Source organism: Phallusia mammillata, chromosome 7, assembly GCF_965637545.1.
Source record: "Phallusia mammillata chromosome 7, kaPhaMamm4.hap1.1, whole genome shotgun sequence".
Lineage (NCBI taxonomy): Eukaryota > Metazoa > Chordata > Ascidiacea > Phlebobranchia > Ascidiidae > Phallusia > Phallusia mammillata.
In genome coordinates, this window is record NC_137258.1 from 7,503,311 (window position 1) to 7,520,748 (window position 17,438).

The 17,438-nt window shown below is 38.0% G+C and overlaps 2 protein-coding genes across 3 annotated transcripts; one reads left to right on the forward strand and one right to left on the reverse strand.

The window, feature by feature from the left end:
* The first annotated feature begins 119 nt into the window (after positions 1-119).
* Positions 120-13,742, forward strand: LOC145237971 (RNA-binding protein 26-like). 2 transcript variants are annotated; one of them, XM_080100984.1, is made up of 24 exons: positions 120-297; positions 651-769; positions 951-1,039; positions 3,059-3,171; positions 3,285-3,344; positions 3,720-3,806; positions 3,893-3,946; positions 4,084-4,220; positions 5,300-5,517; positions 6,025-6,130; positions 6,826-6,957; positions 7,125-7,205; positions 7,295-7,401; positions 7,757-7,924; positions 8,003-8,092; positions 8,841-8,981; positions 9,161-9,286; positions 9,359-9,424; positions 9,494-9,598; positions 9,762-9,866; positions 11,287-11,496; positions 11,586-11,672; positions 12,494-12,574; positions 13,052-13,742. In XM_080100984.1, the coding sequence occupies exons 1-24, from the start codon at positions 236-238 to the stop codon at positions 13,331-13,333; spliced, it is 2,826 nt and encodes a 941-aa protein (XP_079957110.1). In that variant the 5' UTR covers positions 120-235; the 3' UTR covers positions 13,334-13,742. The 2 variants fall into 2 exon arrangements, with proteins under 2 accessions (XP_079957110.1, XP_079957111.1); XM_080100985.1 differs by having other exon boundaries at positions 9,506-9,598.
* An 800-nt stretch (positions 13,743-14,542) lies between these two features.
* LOC145237972 (choline/ethanolamine transporter flvcr2a-like) lies at positions 14,543-17,075 on the reverse strand. The gene is made up of 2 exons (XM_080100986.1): positions 15,979-17,075; positions 14,543-15,666 (listed from the first exon to the last, which is right to left on the reverse strand). The coding sequence occupies exons 1-2, from the start codon at positions 16,657-16,659 to the stop codon at positions 14,824-14,826; spliced, it is 1,524 nt and encodes a 507-aa protein (XP_079957112.1). The 5' UTR covers positions 16,660-17,075; the 3' UTR covers positions 14,543-14,823.
* Between the last annotated feature and the right edge of the window lie 363 nt (positions 17,076-17,438).

Below are 17,438 nucleotides of genomic sequence, written 5' to 3' on the forward strand. Positions count from 1 at the left end.
AAACTGAGTGCAAATACAAACTTTGGCAAGATAAGCAAATCAGTTCAAGTATTTTCATTGTAAAATGTAGATAAAACAAGATAATGTAGGTATCCTTTGGTAGCATTAGTAATACTTTACTTGTGTATTTTTTACAGCTTGTAAAAGGTTCAAATTGAATAAGATAAAAACTGCTAAAAGAACAATTGTTTTTACAAGATTGGTATTGTTCCAAATTTGACATATTTTTCTAAGAATGGTGGTCATTGAAAATGTTGAAGCATTAAAGATATGGCTTGTTAAGCAACTGTCTCCAGTGTAAGTATTTGACTTAATTTGTTCATTATTCCACAACAGACAACACCATCAAATAAGTCACTTATAGGAGTAAATAAATAAAAGACTTATGTTGATGAAACTAAACACCATACTTAACAAACATAGCTTTGCTGACAATAAACTCCACTGCAACAGGTCTGTGATATACATCTGATAATTGTGACATAAATGACTTTAAAATTGATTTTGCACATTTAGCATTCTGAATTCTGCTTCAATATGGCAAAGAATATTGTGGCTTGCTTCTATTACTATGCTAGCCTCTTTTGTTTCTTGTATGAATAAAAAAATAGTGATTGTTTAATTAAAATGTAATCAACTAAATCTTACAGATGTGATGCTGATCCAAATGCCCTTGCAAAGTATGTAGTTGCCCTTATACGAAAAGATAAAAGTGATGAAGATCTCAAAACCTTGTGCAAAGAACAGTTAGATGTATTTTTGCAGAAAGGTATGTCCCACATGGATGTATATAGCCTGAATTAATATTTGTAATACAGTATGTAAATTTACAAAGATATATATATTTTTAAATAAATTCACTTGGTGCAATTTTGAGTGTTTGTACTACCCCATGTCTCAAATGTTCAATTCTTTTTGGTATAAATACTAAATGTTGTTTTTCACAACAGAGACTGATCCATTTGTTGATGCTTTGTTCGAAGTCTTTCAAACCAAGTCTTATTTGCAAACTCAGCCAGATTCCACAACCAATACAGAGGTATGAGTGCACATTATAAAAGGAATTAGCAAAACTATGCTCATAACTTTCAATAAGTTGCTGTAGTGTCAGAAATACACCTACTGTTTCACTCATTTCAATGTTCTCGGTATCATGTTGACATCAATTTACTTTGAATTCTTAGATCCAAAAATTTCTTCACAACCATTTAAAAAACGAAATGTCCTTCAATCAAATGTGCACCTTACAAAATTGAGTTTTGTCTTTTTATAAACTTAAAGATAAAATGTAATGTAATAATAAACTACTAGTCCACATTACAAAAAAACTAACAAATCTTAAAGGTGGTTATTATGGGTCCCCTTCTATGAAGGGGACACATATTGTTTTTGTCCGTATTTTTTTTTTCTTTTTTCTGTCTAACGCTGGTTTGTTAAACGCGTTTGGTCAAGAAAGAGTGCTCCAAGTTTAATAAAATTTACACAAATGTTAGTTATTAATCCAAATTTGATCCTCCTGAAGTTTGACCCCAAATGACCCAGCGGTTCACCCTCAGGCCCCCAAAACGTATTTTTTTAAAACGGCTGTACTGACTAAAGTACAGCATCTCTGAGTGATATGCTGTTTTGTTTGGTGCAATATAAGATATTTCAAAGAATTTTGTATCTTTTTTTCAATTCACCCATTTTCACCACTTAAACCCCCAAACATTCATTTCCGTCTGACGCTGGTTTGTTAAATGCGTTTGGTCAAGAAAGAGGGCTTTAAAATTATTCAAATTTGCGCAGATGTTAGTTATTGTTCCAAATTTGATCCTCCTGAAGTTTGACCCCAAACGACCCAGTGGTTCACCCACAGGCCCCCCCTAAAAAAAAATTAAAAACGGCTGTACTGACTAAAGTACATAATCTGAGAGTTTCATGGTTTGTTGGTTGGTGCAATGTAAGGTATTCTAAAGATTTTGTAACTTTTTATTGGATTAACCCATTTTACCCCTTAAACCCCCAAATAATAAGTTTTAGGCCAAAAATACAAGCCTTAATGTGCTGAAATGTTAAACAATTGTTTGCAGTAGGTTATTCGTTCAGTACTTAAAATTTTGCCTTAATCGGCCAAATAGTTACTTTTACAGCCCATAATATGTGTACACTGTCAGTCAGATAGAAGTCTCAACTCTCAAGGGAGTAATTCACTTGTTTACGATTAAGGCGGGTGAATGCAGCGGGATTGCTCAGCTTGACGTCCGGACAGACGTTTTACGAGACAGTCGTTTCGGTGATTAGAAATCAGCTGTTTTTGCGCAGCTATGCTATGTCGTTTTATTAAGTTATCAAGCACATTTTCAGTTGTGGAAAATTGTGTTAAAAACTGACCTTGAACGACAAAATCAAGGTCAAAGCATGAGATTAAATTAAAAGTATTTTTCCCGTTCTTATGTACTTTTTTTTTGTAATTATATGACAATAATGATGCAAAAAGAATACGGACAAAACTTTTAAAGCTGGGTTATTGCTAAAGTTGGTTAAGTTTTTTCTTAAGAATCTAAAAATAACCAGGACGTTAAATCCGCACAAACGCGCATGTGGGGACCCATCTGTTTTTGCTTGCAAAAACAATCATATATGTAGATCAAATGATAGTAAATTGGTAAATATCGTATAGAATATATAAAATGGAAGTATATCAGAAAGCCACCTTTCTCGTTTAAAGTTGTAGAGTTGTGTTTTGTGGCTTTTCACAGGCAGTGGTTGACATACTACCCCCATTAGTGGCCCAATTATTAAAAAAACTGTTAAATGTAGACAGTTTTTTAATAAATACATGCTATACTGGTGCCATTATGTGGCTACATTAGCTTATACGGCCAATCTCTTGTAACCAGTCGCACAGATGAGAATTCATACAGTCGAACAGTGTGCGCTGTCTGTAGCTTATGTATGTAATGGCTCGATGCTTTTAAATGTTGGTGTAATTGCTGTGATACACTATTATATGTCATACTCTTATTGAATGTCTTTTGGGTTTACTTTTGATTAACAAGTGTCATCTACTTTACAGGTGCGGGCATCAAGCCAAGAAGTAAAGGAAAAACCAAAGGAAGTTCGCCAAAGACGGACCAAGTCAAAATCCAGATCACCAATAAGATCTCGACAGCGCAGCCCAGATGCATCGTAAGTCTTATGTAGCAACAGCAAAAATGATTTAACCTATTTATACATAGTGTATACTGCATGTTAAAAATCATAATGAGAATGTTCTTTAAAAGCTTAACCTTTTTTTACAGTCGGCGCCGAAATTATGATGACAGAAGGCATCGTCGGAGGTCTCCTGGTGCAGAAAATAGGTATATAAGTGTTTTTCTCATGGCATAATTGATTGACATTAGTTGGAAGATAATTTTAGTTTCATATTTACTAATATTTGAAGATTGTAATTAATTTGGCCATACCCTTTCCCCCTTAATTTTGAAATGCACATTTTGGATACCACAACTCAGCATTTTAAATAAATTGTGTAGAGTGTTGACATTTTTAAACCATCTTATAATTATGTTCTGCCTACGTAACTGCAACTAAGTACAAGAACTTTGAAATATAAGTAAAAGATTGTTTGCAGAAAATGGTAATGATACATTGTATGTTCATATTAACTTTGATTTTAGTAAGCCAGAATAAGGTAAAAAAATGTAAAAAAAAATGTTATTATTGGTTTTTTGTAGGAGAAATTTCGGAAGACGCCCGCGAAGTCGCTCACTTTCACCGAGCCGAAGGAGAAACAGAGGTCCTCAAGAACCATTGCAACGAAGGTCAGTAAATATGAAAATTTTCACCCCTGAAAATTTTTTTTTTGTGCTTGAAAACAATTGTTACATATTTTAATTAAAATTTACAGGCTGCAAAGAATGGCTTCTCCAAGAAGATCTCGCTCTCCTCCGAGAAGAAAAAGGTAACTTAGTAGAATAATAAATGCCAGACTTGTATGTTATAAATAAAGTCAAAAATAAAGGCAAACTCATGGTATAGTTTCTATAACAAAGCTTTTGTATGAAAAATCAGAAATTTACAGTTGTATTGTTTACTCAGATCGAGGTCTTTAAGTAAATCTCGTTCGCCATCGCCTGAAAGACGGAATCGTCGGTCGTCCTCAGCTGAACAACAGAACGTGAAGTCAGTTTCTGGGGATTCAAACAAGAAAAAAGAACTCTGCTGGGATTATGAACGTGAGTTTATCACATATTTTATCATTGAATATTAATAAAAAATTAAACGTGTGCCTTTTTGAATGAACAGTATGTACCGAATATCTAATGACGAATATAACAGCCCAAATAGACGTAGAGATCGACAAGTACTTTAGCAAATTCTAATGCTATTAAATCGCATTTTACGTCTATTTGGGCTGTTATATTCAGCATTAGATTTGTGAATAGATCCGTGTATAGTCTACCGAAAATGGTATTGTATTGAACAAAAGTATAGCAAGCAATAGGTATTAGACATGCTACATACATACCGAGTTTTGTCACAAATGCGTTACGTCATCATAACCCCGGGCAACCTTAACCTATCAGTTTCGAAAAATATGCACGATATTGGCTTCTGCTTTTTTGGAGAAACGTTATTGGGTTTTGTTATTTGTCTAACGCGTGTTTTTCTTCCGTTGAGCAAAAATACTGGTTCAAACTTTGTCAAATCGACATGCGTTATAGATAAACAAATAAAGATGGATTCTGTATGTTATTCAAAACATGACAGTTTTGACTAAAGCTGTGATTTTCAACCGGTGTTCCGCAAGAAGTTCATTAGGTTGACTAGTTTTCTATGGAACACCGGTCAAAAATCGCTGGTTTAATACAATGAGCGTAAATGCTTTTTCTTTTTGAAAGTATCTCGTTGTGATTTGCCTCATTTATTGTTGTGTAATCATAACAATGTTAATGCGTCGGCCAGTTGCTACTAAAGTTTAATACAATGTTTCAGTGTGAGCTTGTTTTATGGCATCAACATAAAATTGCATTTCATAGTCCGCAACACTATTTTAATGCATAAAGTGTTCCGTGGACCGTGACCCAAAAAAGGTTGAAAAACACTGAACTAAAGTATGTCAGCCATGTGTTTTATACACGTTATAAGATTAGGGATAGACCGATATTTTGCATGTGACAATCGGTCTATTTGCGGCGTACCTTTGCAACGACCGGTATGTATTTTTTTGCAAAAAATATCGGCCCTAAAAACCTAATTGGTCTATTTCATTTTTAAAGATTACATTATATTGAAACAAAATATACACTTTTAGAGAAAGGATTCTGCATGAAGGGTGACCAGTGCCCATACGACCATGGTGAAGATGCGGTAGTGGTCGACGACCTGTCAATCACACCGACTGGTCAAGACGGCAAAACCAGTGAGACCAAAAACGAGCCAGCAGCCAAAGTCCAGGCACCAGTGTTGAATGTTGCCCCACCACAGACTGTATTACCCCGCCTTCCTATAGGAGTTCCTATGCCGCCAATGGTGAGTGTTATGATTTATGGCCGCATTCAGTAAATTGAACGCATGGGGTGGACGTTGACAAGTGCTTGTTATGCATGACTTAGATCTGTTGTTTCTAACCTGGGATTCGCAGTTCCCCAATGGGCCCATGAGATAGTTTCAGCTGGTCCAGGGATGCGAAAATTTGATGAGATTTTCAAGCTTTTATGTAGGGGTTATTTGTATGTAAAGGTCCACGGATTTTTGGTACATTTATTGAAGGGGTCCGTAACCATACTAAGAAGCTGGGAACCACTGACGTAGATCAAGTAAATTGCAGTTTGTCTATTTACCCTACTACAAGCCAAACGAGTATGTAAATGGGCTTGTGAGCGCTGGCGTACTGTGTGTTTTACCTTTATATTGTTTACATGGTTTTCCCTTTTTCTTGTAATTAATACGCATGTTGGGACTAGTCTGAGATCTAACATGCTTGAAAAGCACTGACCCAATACTTTGCATTTGAGTTCAGTGCTGTTGTATTTTTAGATCCCGCCGCCAATAACTGTTCCACCTCCTCATCTCATGCATCGTTTTCCGCCACCTCAACCAATCAACGTCAATGTGCCTCCTCCCAACTTCGTTCGTCCGCCATGTAAGTCGCATCACCAACAAGATCCGGTTTTGGCCATTTTCGTCATAGTGACAAACATTGGGCTATCGCCACTTTGTTGCACAAGTTTTAAAGTCGCAAAAGAATCATGACAAAACTGTTGTGCCACATTTGTCCACAGTGACGTTTAAAAACGATTGCGCATTTTAAAACAGCAACTGATTTCCATACAAACTGCCACAGAAACTGCCATAAGGCTATCTGTGACGTTTGCAGAGATTCATTGTAAAGCAAACTGGCTGTTTTAATGTACTTCTTTTTGTGGTGGCGTTGCGAATGAAATCTAACAAACCGATACCTGGTATAGTGGCCATTCGGTTACAGTCCCAATTTTCTATATCACCGACCAAAAGTTACTTATCCGTTAGTCTTAGTGTCTCTAATATGTTAACCCTCCCTCAAAACATACATTTGCACCACCGGTGATATTGGCTTTGATCGTTCTGGCAGTGATGTGTGTTTCGTTTTCTGGTCAGTTTAAGCCAAATTTTAACTTGTTGTGTTTGGAAAATGCACTATTTATTGACTGCGCATTTTCCCGCCTAAAGGCATCTTTAATGATGCTAAACTTATGACATCATACCAAGACCTTTCAGTTAACGAAACTCTTTGCACACTTAAAAATCTCTTTCATAAGTTTTTGTTTAAGGTAGTCAAAACCTGTAATTCTTTTCCAGTCCCCCCTGTAAGTGTAACAGTTCAAGCCCAGCAACCTTACAATCCCGAAGCTCCAGAAATGAATAGTGGAAATATGGAATCGCGAAAAAATGACGGGGGTCTTATGTCAACGGGAATGTCTTATGACCAGGGTCAGTAAAAATATCTCCTTTGTTCAAGTCTACTTGCATGTGATTGTGACGAAATACCTGCCATTGTTGCGCAATTTCATAATTTATCTGCCAGTTTTAGCCTACTTCAGAATGTGTTTCATTGTCAGTGATACATTTTTAATTTGTGATGTCTGGAAAATTTGCAGATAACGCTCGGAAAAGGCCTGCTTTGGATAACATTGGCGGAGAACCGACCAATAAACGACCTTATTACAACAACGCATCCGGTGAGACTTTCTTGTTCTTGTTTGGTCAAGTTTTTTATTTGCTCTTGTTGATGTGCAATAAAACGATCTCTTTTTTCTTTCTCTTGCAGGTCACAACAATAAAACTTTAATTGTCAAGAAAATTCCGCCGATGCTTAACAACATTTCGAAGCTTAACGAACATTTCGCAAAGTTTGGAGCGATCAACAATATTCAAGTAAATTTAAATTAAAGTTGAATTTTGAGAGAAGATTTCCCTGCCACAAATATACACTTTTTTTATATATTTCCATAAAAGTATAAAGAAAATGTATTTTCGTAGGAAGATTTTTGTTCTGTCCAACGGGAGTATGTTACGACTATCTGACAAAAAAATTTGGTTGCATTTTGAACCCTATTGACCCTGTGATTCAGGGCTCACAGTGTTTATGTAAACTTGCCGCACTTATCCATGACCATTTTAGCCTTAACATTTCCAACTGCTTAAGAAGCATTGACTTGCCAACACCCTGTTTTTGTGTTACTGTAACGGATGTGTTTCATGTCTTATAAAATATTGTTGTAAATTTCAGGTGAAATTCGACTTGCAACCTAGTCAGGCGCTCATCGAGTTCGCACATCCGAACAGCGCAAGGGCAGCAATTCGCGATACCGAGGCTGTCCTTAATAATCGTTTCATCCGAGTTTACTGGCACACACCATCTGGAACAGACGAATCTACGCAAGGAACAAACGGAACTGTAAGTTTTTTTTAAATGTTTTCAAAAGAAGGTCTTAAAATTTGCTTCTAACTAAAGAAAACAACTTTCTGTTTATAGTCCAAGCCGACTGTTAAAGACCGTCTTGGTGCTCTTCCCACCCCTAATCAGCTCAAATACACAGCACCCGGCGTCGAACAAGGAAAAGTGGTGAGTAAAAATACATTTTTATACTCGAATGTCTTCATGCTTTTCGACAGTGGTTTCCAAGCTCTTTCTGACCGTGTACATGTGCCCTTTAATGCTTGCTGTCTTGTTTGGGCTTGCAATTTGAAGACCGATTACGTACCTCGGATATGAACGTCTTCACGTACCGCTATTAATAGGTATAATTTGGTTCGCAATAGGGATGTGCCAAAACTGCAAATGTTCTGTTTGGTCGAGCACCGAGCATCTCATGTGAAAAACAGCGATGCTCGGTACCGAGTACTCGGGTTCTGGCTCGGCTCGGCGCATCCCTAGTTCGCAAGTCGCTGCTTTTTCTCCACATAAGTTTTAAATAAAAAGGCAACACACCCCTACTGCTGAAAATCTGCCTAGTCACGGACGGAGTTTAGTGTTTTAGTTTCGATCTTTCGAAGCAGAGCTGTGAAGGTGAAAGGCGCGTGAAGGTTGTTAAGTCTGGTAAAAATTCTTCTGTACCGGCCTCAACGCAAAACAAAGGGTTTATTTTACACTAAGTATTGCTATTTTTTTGACAAAACTTTGACTTTGACTCCACAACCCTGGATGTCGGTCTTTGAAGTCCTTCTACGCAACCTCCTTCTGTTAACTTAAAGCTCATGTCAAAAGACGCGTTTTAGGCACCAAGGATGACTTTAAAAGGATTGGTTTGGAAATGAAACGACCATCTCTCTCTTTGAAAAGAATTATCACAAAATGTTGTTTTTTGTTCCAGGCTTTCACCCCCGGCAGTTTGTCACGAACGATCAGCAATCCTGATGCTGACGAAGAATCGAAATCGAAACCAGCACCGGTACAAGCTGACCCGGCTGCATTGCAAGCCACCAAAGAAGCTGCAATTGAAGCCAAGAAAAAGGTATGTGTTAGCTTGACTGTTGTGTGTTAATAAATATTGTTTAAGAGCTCTCCTTTGGAACTGTTGCATTTCATACATGTTTTGGGTGCCTCAAAGTTGAGTTTACGTTTTAATGTTTCTGGCTATATTATTTGCGCCACTAAATTTACTTGCCACTAAATTCACTCAACTGCCTTCAGTTAATCGCCGCTCGCCAAGCTGCCAAGCAGAAAGCAATTTTGCAGCAGAAGTTGGTCAAGAAGAAGAAGATGGAGTTGCAAAAACAAAAACAAGGACTTTTGCAGAAGCAAATTGAACAGCAAAAGGTAAAAAAGAGTTGTTCGTCGCGTTTTGATAACTTTGTACTATTTGTCAATAATAAATCAAACCTTTTTTAGCTGCTGCTTGCCAAACTGGAGACACACAAAAGTATGCAACCAAACGAAAGGATGGATCTTTTAAAGGTGACCACTTTTTTATGCAATAAATATTTTTGCCCTTTGTGTGGTGTAACAATACATACTTAACAACAGAATTGTATTCAGACCTTGAAAGCACTAACAAGCACCATTGACAGTTTACGAAATGTTGCAAAAGCAAAACCAGCTCCTCAAGTCGTACAAGAAAAACAGAAACAGGTTCAAGAGGAAACTTTTTTCATAATTTTTCTGCAAATTAAAAAAAAATTATCAGAACGATATTTTTTACTGGATTGTTTTTCAGGATGCACAATTTTGACTTACTTGTGTTCTGAATCAAATGCGTTGACTATTTTTGAACTTGAAATACATTTCATTGCAGACACAGAAAGATCTTTTGGACACTGAACTTGACCTTTACAATGCTTCGACCAACGGTGAAAATACGTCAGTCCTGAAAAAGAAGCTGACTCAGCTCAAAATTGAGGTATGCTTGTCGCAGACTGCCACAGTAGTGTCTATTTCGTTAGCTCAACAAAAATCGATCCTAAAAAACAAAAATAAGCGCTTTTTTGTCACAGCCAGTTGCGGAGATTGCCTATGATATAAGTTCCCTAAAACGCATTTACAGCTTTACATAAATTCGGAAATTTTTCTCTTTTCACTGAAGTATTTTTTTTACTGACTAACTGCTTGATATAGAGAGAAAAGAACGCAGGCGCCAAGTAAACTAAGTTGTTTTGCGACAAATTTTACTTCTGTCGTTTGCAAGAGAGCACATGATGCTTCCACCCTGTTTACTTTTTAAGTCAATAACGTTTTATCTTTTGTTCTATATTGTTTTCGTTCGTACTTTGTTTTCTATTTGCTATCTAATGCTTGTTTGTTACAACTGTTTGGTAAAGAAAAAGTTCTTCAAACATGTCGAAAGTGCTTCAAAATTTACACACATGTTACTTAGTTAGCCAGAGTTGATACTCCGAGAGTCCAACAGGCCCACAGGCCCCCACAGGCCCCCAAAACGTGAAATTTTAAAAACGGCTGTACTTGCATAGTACATGATCTAGAACAGTGGTCTTCAACCTGTGGGTCGCGACCCCAAGTGGGGTCGCCTAAACTTTTTCTGGGGTCGCTATTAATTCAATCTATCGGCTTTTAAGTTCTTTACCAAAAAAATGGCACGTTTTGTCCCAGTTCGCAACCTTTGCTCATGTTTTGCAGTACATCTTAGTACCCGTGTCACAATCTAATCATTGCGATGGCAATAGTCTATATAAAAAACGTTATCCAACCCATTGTTACGCGATAACGACTCATGAATGGCTTGTTGTGTCCAAAATAATACAGCGGGTACAGGGAAAAATACATAAATTAACTGATTTCTGCAAACTGGTCAGGCCAAATTTAATAAAACTTTTGGGTTCTAACATTTGAGCGTAATAATGCACACTGAATGCTAATATTTGAAGTCTACTTGAAAATTAAGCGGGCATATTTACATTAAAAATAGTTTCAGTTTCGGCATTACCCCCATCGGAAAAAATGGGGTCGCGTGTAAATGCTGTTTCAATTTTCTTTTAAATTGGGGTCGCTTTCAAAAAAGGTTGAAGACCACTGATCTAGAATGTGAAATGATTAGGAAACTTTTAGTTTGATTCACTCGTTTTTACCCCTTAACCCTGAAATATTCGTGTTTTTTTTTTGGTTTACAAGCCCTTTGGGTCAGAAATACAAGCCCTAATGTGCTGAAATGTTAACAGTTGTTTGTAGGCTGTCTTTCTGCTTGCAAAACAGAATATGTATAAAAATGAGCGAAACGACTACTTACTTGCAGAATGAAATAGTAACCCCAGTACGAATTGTCGCATATAACTCTTACACTTAAAAACAATGTGTTTCTTATTCAGGCCAACACATTTGGATTAGTGACGGCTTACCAGACTGCGGGTCGAGGTGGGTGGGTCCCTGGGAGGGGTCGTGGCAGAGGGCGTGGTCGAGGGCGTGGCAATATCCACAGGTTTATTAAGGCAGGAGCAAATATCGACCGGAGACCATGCGAAATTCGTATATCCGGTTTCCACAGCGACGAGAAGGATGAGATGATCACCCACTTTTCGGTATGTCTTTAAAAGCTATTTTACCTCCAAGATTTGCTGTTTAATTTTTTTTTTGGTTTTATTAATGGGGAATGTGTTTTTTTTTCCAGGAATTCGGTGACATTGAAACGTTTTCATTTGACGAGGAAGGAATTACTTGCACTGTGAAATACAAAACTCGCCATGACGCAGAACAGGTATGTTAAGAAAGCAGAAAAAAATATCAACAAAAAAGGTCGAAATTCACATTGTACGCATCACACTTATGTTTCTGCAAAAGTCCATCCACCTACATCGAAAAATAACTCGCCAGTTTTTTGTTTGTATTTTTCTGTGTTCACTTCCTATTGTTTCGTCAAGACCCTAAATATGTTGACAACCTCGAATTTTTTTGATGATAATAAGCTCTAGTGCGAATGTGGAAAACAACATTCTGTTACACACATGCGCCACTTGTTGATGCCTAATTTGTCTTATTCAACCATTTTACGCGTACGTTTAAGTCCCTTTAAAGCTTTTCATGTCTATCTACTTATACAGGGTGTTCGAAAAGTCACTGTGCACTGTTTTTATAAATTTTTTATGCAAAATAAGAAGGGTCCAAGCCTTGTATTGATTCTAACGTGGGTCACTTTTAACATTATTTAAAATTGTCATTCATATTTACCTCCTGGATTCTATACTGAAAAAATCTGTTAATAAATTCGTAAATGCACAGTGACTTTCCGAACACCCTGTATAAGGACCACTCACATTTGCACATGTAGCTTTTCACTCATGTTTAGTTGAAATCAACCAATGCCATTCGCAATTCGTGGCATACGACGAACCGACCTTTAACCCTAGACATGGTTTGATTGACAGCCGCCTACTTAAGCTCCCGTATCCTATCACCTGCGTGCGCCGGTTGTAATTTTACTAAGTGACCCACGATGAGATCATTTGCGAGACTGGCAGGCTGTCTCGCGTCAGTGTGAGACTACCCGTGCACTAATTTCATTTCTATTGATCCATGCAGGCGGCTTCGCAAGGAAGCATGTTCAAAAATCGAAATCTAATCATCGTGTGGACTTCTCAGCCAAACAAGCTCCCAGCGTCTGTAAGTAAACTGTGCTTTTCGTTGCTTGTTTTTTTGAAAAAAGTATGTAAGATCTTAATGTCATTTTTTCACCTCATATTTCGTTTCTTGATGGAAAAAGAACAAGGTTGACAGGTCCGAGCTTTCAAAGTAGGGAACACTAAACACGGAAGTGCCCAAATAGACGTAAATAGAGACATGCTTTATTATTCAAACGTTTCGGCATTTGCTCGTGCCATCATCAGTGATGTAAGGGGCCACATTAGTTACACCCGTTCATAAACATTTAAGTCACATAAACGATTGCTAAAAAAGGTGCGAAACAAGCGTCGAGCAAAAAGAATAGATAAGAAAAGAAAATAAATTTCTGTCGTAAAGTGTATATTGAAGTTAACATAGTCAAGCCAAGTGTGTTTACATTTCCAGCCTGATGTGTTTATTGTTTGCCTACCATCTGTACCATAAGCTTTCATAACACCCCCCTTTGGCTTATCCAAGGTTGCTCCTCCCGCTATCCCGTCTCAGAATCAGATTCTCAGTCCCGCACATCTCATCCACGCCAAAGAGAAAGAAGAGGATGAGAGCGGCGACGAGGACGACGAAATTTCTGTGGTCGTGGAGCCAGTGGCTGCTTACACCCCTCCCGAAGAGGAAGAAGTGTATGGATACGGCTTGCTGGAGGAGGAAGAGCTGGATGAGGAAGCTCTCCTGACCGGAGCCGAGATCGAAGATGACGAAGAGGAGGCAAATTTGGACGAAGAAAGATCGTGGCGTCATTGACGACGGGCGAACCATGTTTTTATCTCGTTTCGAGGCGGATTTTTAGACCTTTCATCACCTTCTTGTGTTGTTCCTAATTTCTGGGCTATTTGGAATCGTTGACTGGAAGCCGCCCTCAGAAAATCAGCAGCAGCAGCGTGTTCTGCTATGCAGCTCAATTTTTTGACAACTTTGCTGCTGGGTTTTCCACTTTTATAGGATGGGGCGCCTTGTATTATTGAATGGATCATACCTGAAACCATTTACAGTCCAAGGAAATCTTGGTTCGGTCTCATCAACTGCAGTTTTCATACTAGGCTGTTGTGGATTTGGTTTCCTCCGGGTGTCGTTTTGTGGCCCAGCGGATTATTGTGATCTTGTGCTGTAAATAAAAGTTCACAACTTCTCGCTTTAACGAGGTAGAAATTCAGATTCTTGGACATAATTTTGTGTGACTGTATAAATGATCAGCAGAAGATGTATGCGTCCATGGCATTTTATTGGCTATAGAGCTTATTAAGAGGTTGTATGAAACAATGGGAGATTTTTGTTGAAAGCCAAGATGGCCATACACCCCTAAACGTAATACACCGATTTTGATTAATAACGGTTCAAATACAGTCGTAGCATGTGACTGAAGAGTGGCAGGTATAGCGAGCGAAATGATACATAAATTTAATTACCCGAAAAGGTATTTTTGTAATATTTACAATATAGAACACGCCGTATGTTACTAATAAATTCCAAATTTGATGGTAGGTTTAAAGTCTGTGACACCTCTAAAAGTTTGGCTGTAAAATGTTGACATGGTGTCCCCTCCTTCACGCCTTAAGATAGTTTAGCTTAGTCTTCTTTTAATGACACCAACCGTACATTCAATTAACCGATTTCTGTGGTTTGTAAAAACATTTCATCTTGATGCATTGCATTCTACTTTGATTCAGTGAAAACGAAGAAAGAGTTTTTTTAAGGCCACAAATATAAAAATTAACCACGTGCACCGTAACCAGTAGCTTAAGTATAGCTTACTTGATATTTTAAATGAAAATTAATTGGGCAACATTTTTGACAGCACGGCACCAAAATTTGCACTCGGTTCTTGGCTTTAAATGTTTTTTTCCGTGACTTGGCCAAAATTGTTTAAAGCATTTCACGAATAAACCAAACTTTGTAGCTATGAAGTGAGCAGGTACGTTTGTTCCCTGTTGCTTACTCTTTTAAAATAAACAATTCTTTCTTTATCGTTTTTTTTAATTTCGTCTAGATAGGTAAGTCAAAGAGTAGCACATAAACAACACAGAAACAACACTTTTTGGTCGAAAAAAACTATTTGCACAAAAACAAGTAAAGCAAGCAAAAAAATGTCAATGTCAATCAAAATTGCAATCTGTTTTAACGAGTAGTTTTGAAGAAATAAAAAAACCGGGCTTAGCACGCGCACACACAGAGAGGAACTATGGTGTACACAAATGAAAACAAGGAGTTGTCCGGTTGTCACAATTTCGTTTTCGTTACTTCCGAATCTCGCTGTTTTGAGATATCAGGGGCACAGAATCATCGGGGGGCCGGTTTGCTATTTCCCGTTTATACTCTGGCTTCAGAATGATCAATAAAAATGCACAGACAAGCGTCATAGCAATAGGGAATGACGTGGAGGCAGGTGGTCCCGCGAATTTCAATATGGCGCGTCCGATCAAGGGATAACCAAGACGAAATAATCCCATTATAACAATTGCCAGCATAGTCACAAACATTGCTGGTTGTGGATAAGTAACTTCGATCAGCAGTTCAAAAATCGACGCATTGGCCAAGCCCAGAAATAAACCTTGTGCTGCAACGCTGAAGTAAACCAAGTAAATACTGTTGAAAATGATGCCTATCGTTAGCATTATACACGTAATGCATATAAGAATCACATTAGCAAGGACGATTTCCTTGTATCGTCGGGTTTTGGAAATTAATGGGCCTGAGATGAATCCACCAACTGTGTACATGAACCAGGCAACCATTAAAACAATACCAACTTGAAAGTTTAGGTCTGAGTGCAATTTAAAATGGCCACGCAGCATGGAAGTCAAAAGAATGTTACTTGTTCGCAGTACAGGGTTAATGGCCCCAAACACGAACCAAACAGTAACAAAATTTTTGTCTTTGAACAGTGTCTTGATCGTGGCGTAAAATTTGCTCATGGACGTTTTAAAATCCTGTGGCTCTCGCTTTATAGCTTGCAGTTTTGCTTGGGCTACACTTGGAGGCAGGGGAGGTCTCTTCTTGACTATCGTCAAACATAGGACAAACAGTAAGAATGCGAAGCTTCCAAGACCAATGAACATACTGAGTAGCCCGTATTTCACCTAAAACAAACAAAATAACATTACAGCCCAACCCATAATTTTATCGAATTGTCAATAGCTGGTTGACTGTACTTAACCAAAATGTGCTGGCTTTTAAATTCAATGTAAAAGGTAACAATTTGCCTATGATGCGATGTGTTTGTCTAATTTGTAAGTAAATTGGCCGTAGCTTTTACATCAATCGATTTATTTCACTTGTAGACCAACATGTTTCTTACCTTGGGTCTCTAATGCGTTATGTAGTACATTAACCAATCGATTATTCAATCAATTTACAGACAGACTTCCATTTGTTTTGTGGCCGTCATTTACCTGGTCGTGTGTAGACTTTTCGTTGGCGACTAATGGTGGTACGATGCAGCCTAGAGCTTCTCCAATGCCTCGAGCGACCACTTGGACAGCTATGGCAATTGCAACTTCTGATGAAGAAAACCATAGAGCTGCCGTTGCAGGTTGAATAGACCACGACAAAATGTTGCTAAATCCCATTACTGCTTGACCGCCTAAAACCACACCGTAGCCCATTTCGTTTGTTGTTATTCCGCAAGCCGTTACAGCAAATCCAATTGTCAAAGAGCTTGTTATAAAACAGATGGAGAGCTTGTAGTTCAGTCGCTTGGTCACCAGAGTCATTGGTAGCGACATGAAAAGGAATATCACTGACTGAATGACGACGAACCAGTCGATTTGCCAGGGCATAACGCCGAAGTACTCTGCGTATATATTGTTGATGACCCCGAAGCAAGACTGATTGTAACCACGCATTGATATCGAGAAGGCTGCAATGGCCAGCACCACCCATCTTCTTGTGTACAGCTTTACCGGTAGCGCTTCTTCGTCCGAATCTGAGTCCAGTTCTGATAAAGGGTCCTTCATTTGTTTTGATGTAGATGCCGATGACAGTGTAGGTGACGTTGAACTTGAAATTTCTCCAGATGACGTTTTGTTTGGCGATGAAGTTGCCATATGATCTTTCACTTGATCCTGTACCATTTTACCAACAGTAAATATGTTAATCTACAACACGAAGTATAGGCTACGGTTGAAGAGTGTGTCTGGCGATTGTGTTGTTTTTCTCAGGGCATCGATTCGTTGCCACACGCTTTGAAAGTCGATCGATCTCGACTAAAAGACAATATTTAACTCCTCATATCTGTATTAAATCAGATTATACAACACTTTTCACATAGCCTTAGATTACATACTTCTGTGTAATAATTCTATATGATAATCCTGATGAATCAAACAGCTTACATTATAACATTAACGATCGCTATATTTAAAAAGTACAAACAAAAAGGTTAGGTTTACAATTTCAAATAGCCTCCATTCTTGCTGGTTTGAGGAAATCAATAAACAATCTAGAACTTACAGGCATCTTGACAAATCACAAGAAAAAACTTTCATTATATAACCTATGAAAAAACTTTCCTTCTAAGAACTTTCCTTCTAAGCTGCATTACACTCAATTGCCAATCTACTTTACAAAGCTAGAAACGTTTTCTTGAACCACAACAGATAGTAGAGGTCCGGAAAGTTGAAAGCTAAAACGCCTTTGGCAAAAAAAGAAAAAACGGCCGGTGTGCTGCAAGAAGATAATCAGCAACAAGCGCTGTCGTCGAGGTCGTGCGCAAAGGCCATGAAAATGTGCAAAAGCTTGTTGTATTTCTAGAAATCTCACAGGAAAAACGTTTTGGCGATATTTTGTTTAGCCAACAAAACACTCGCTGACATAATCAGAGTGAACGTTACAAGTTCCTTCCTGAAGCAGT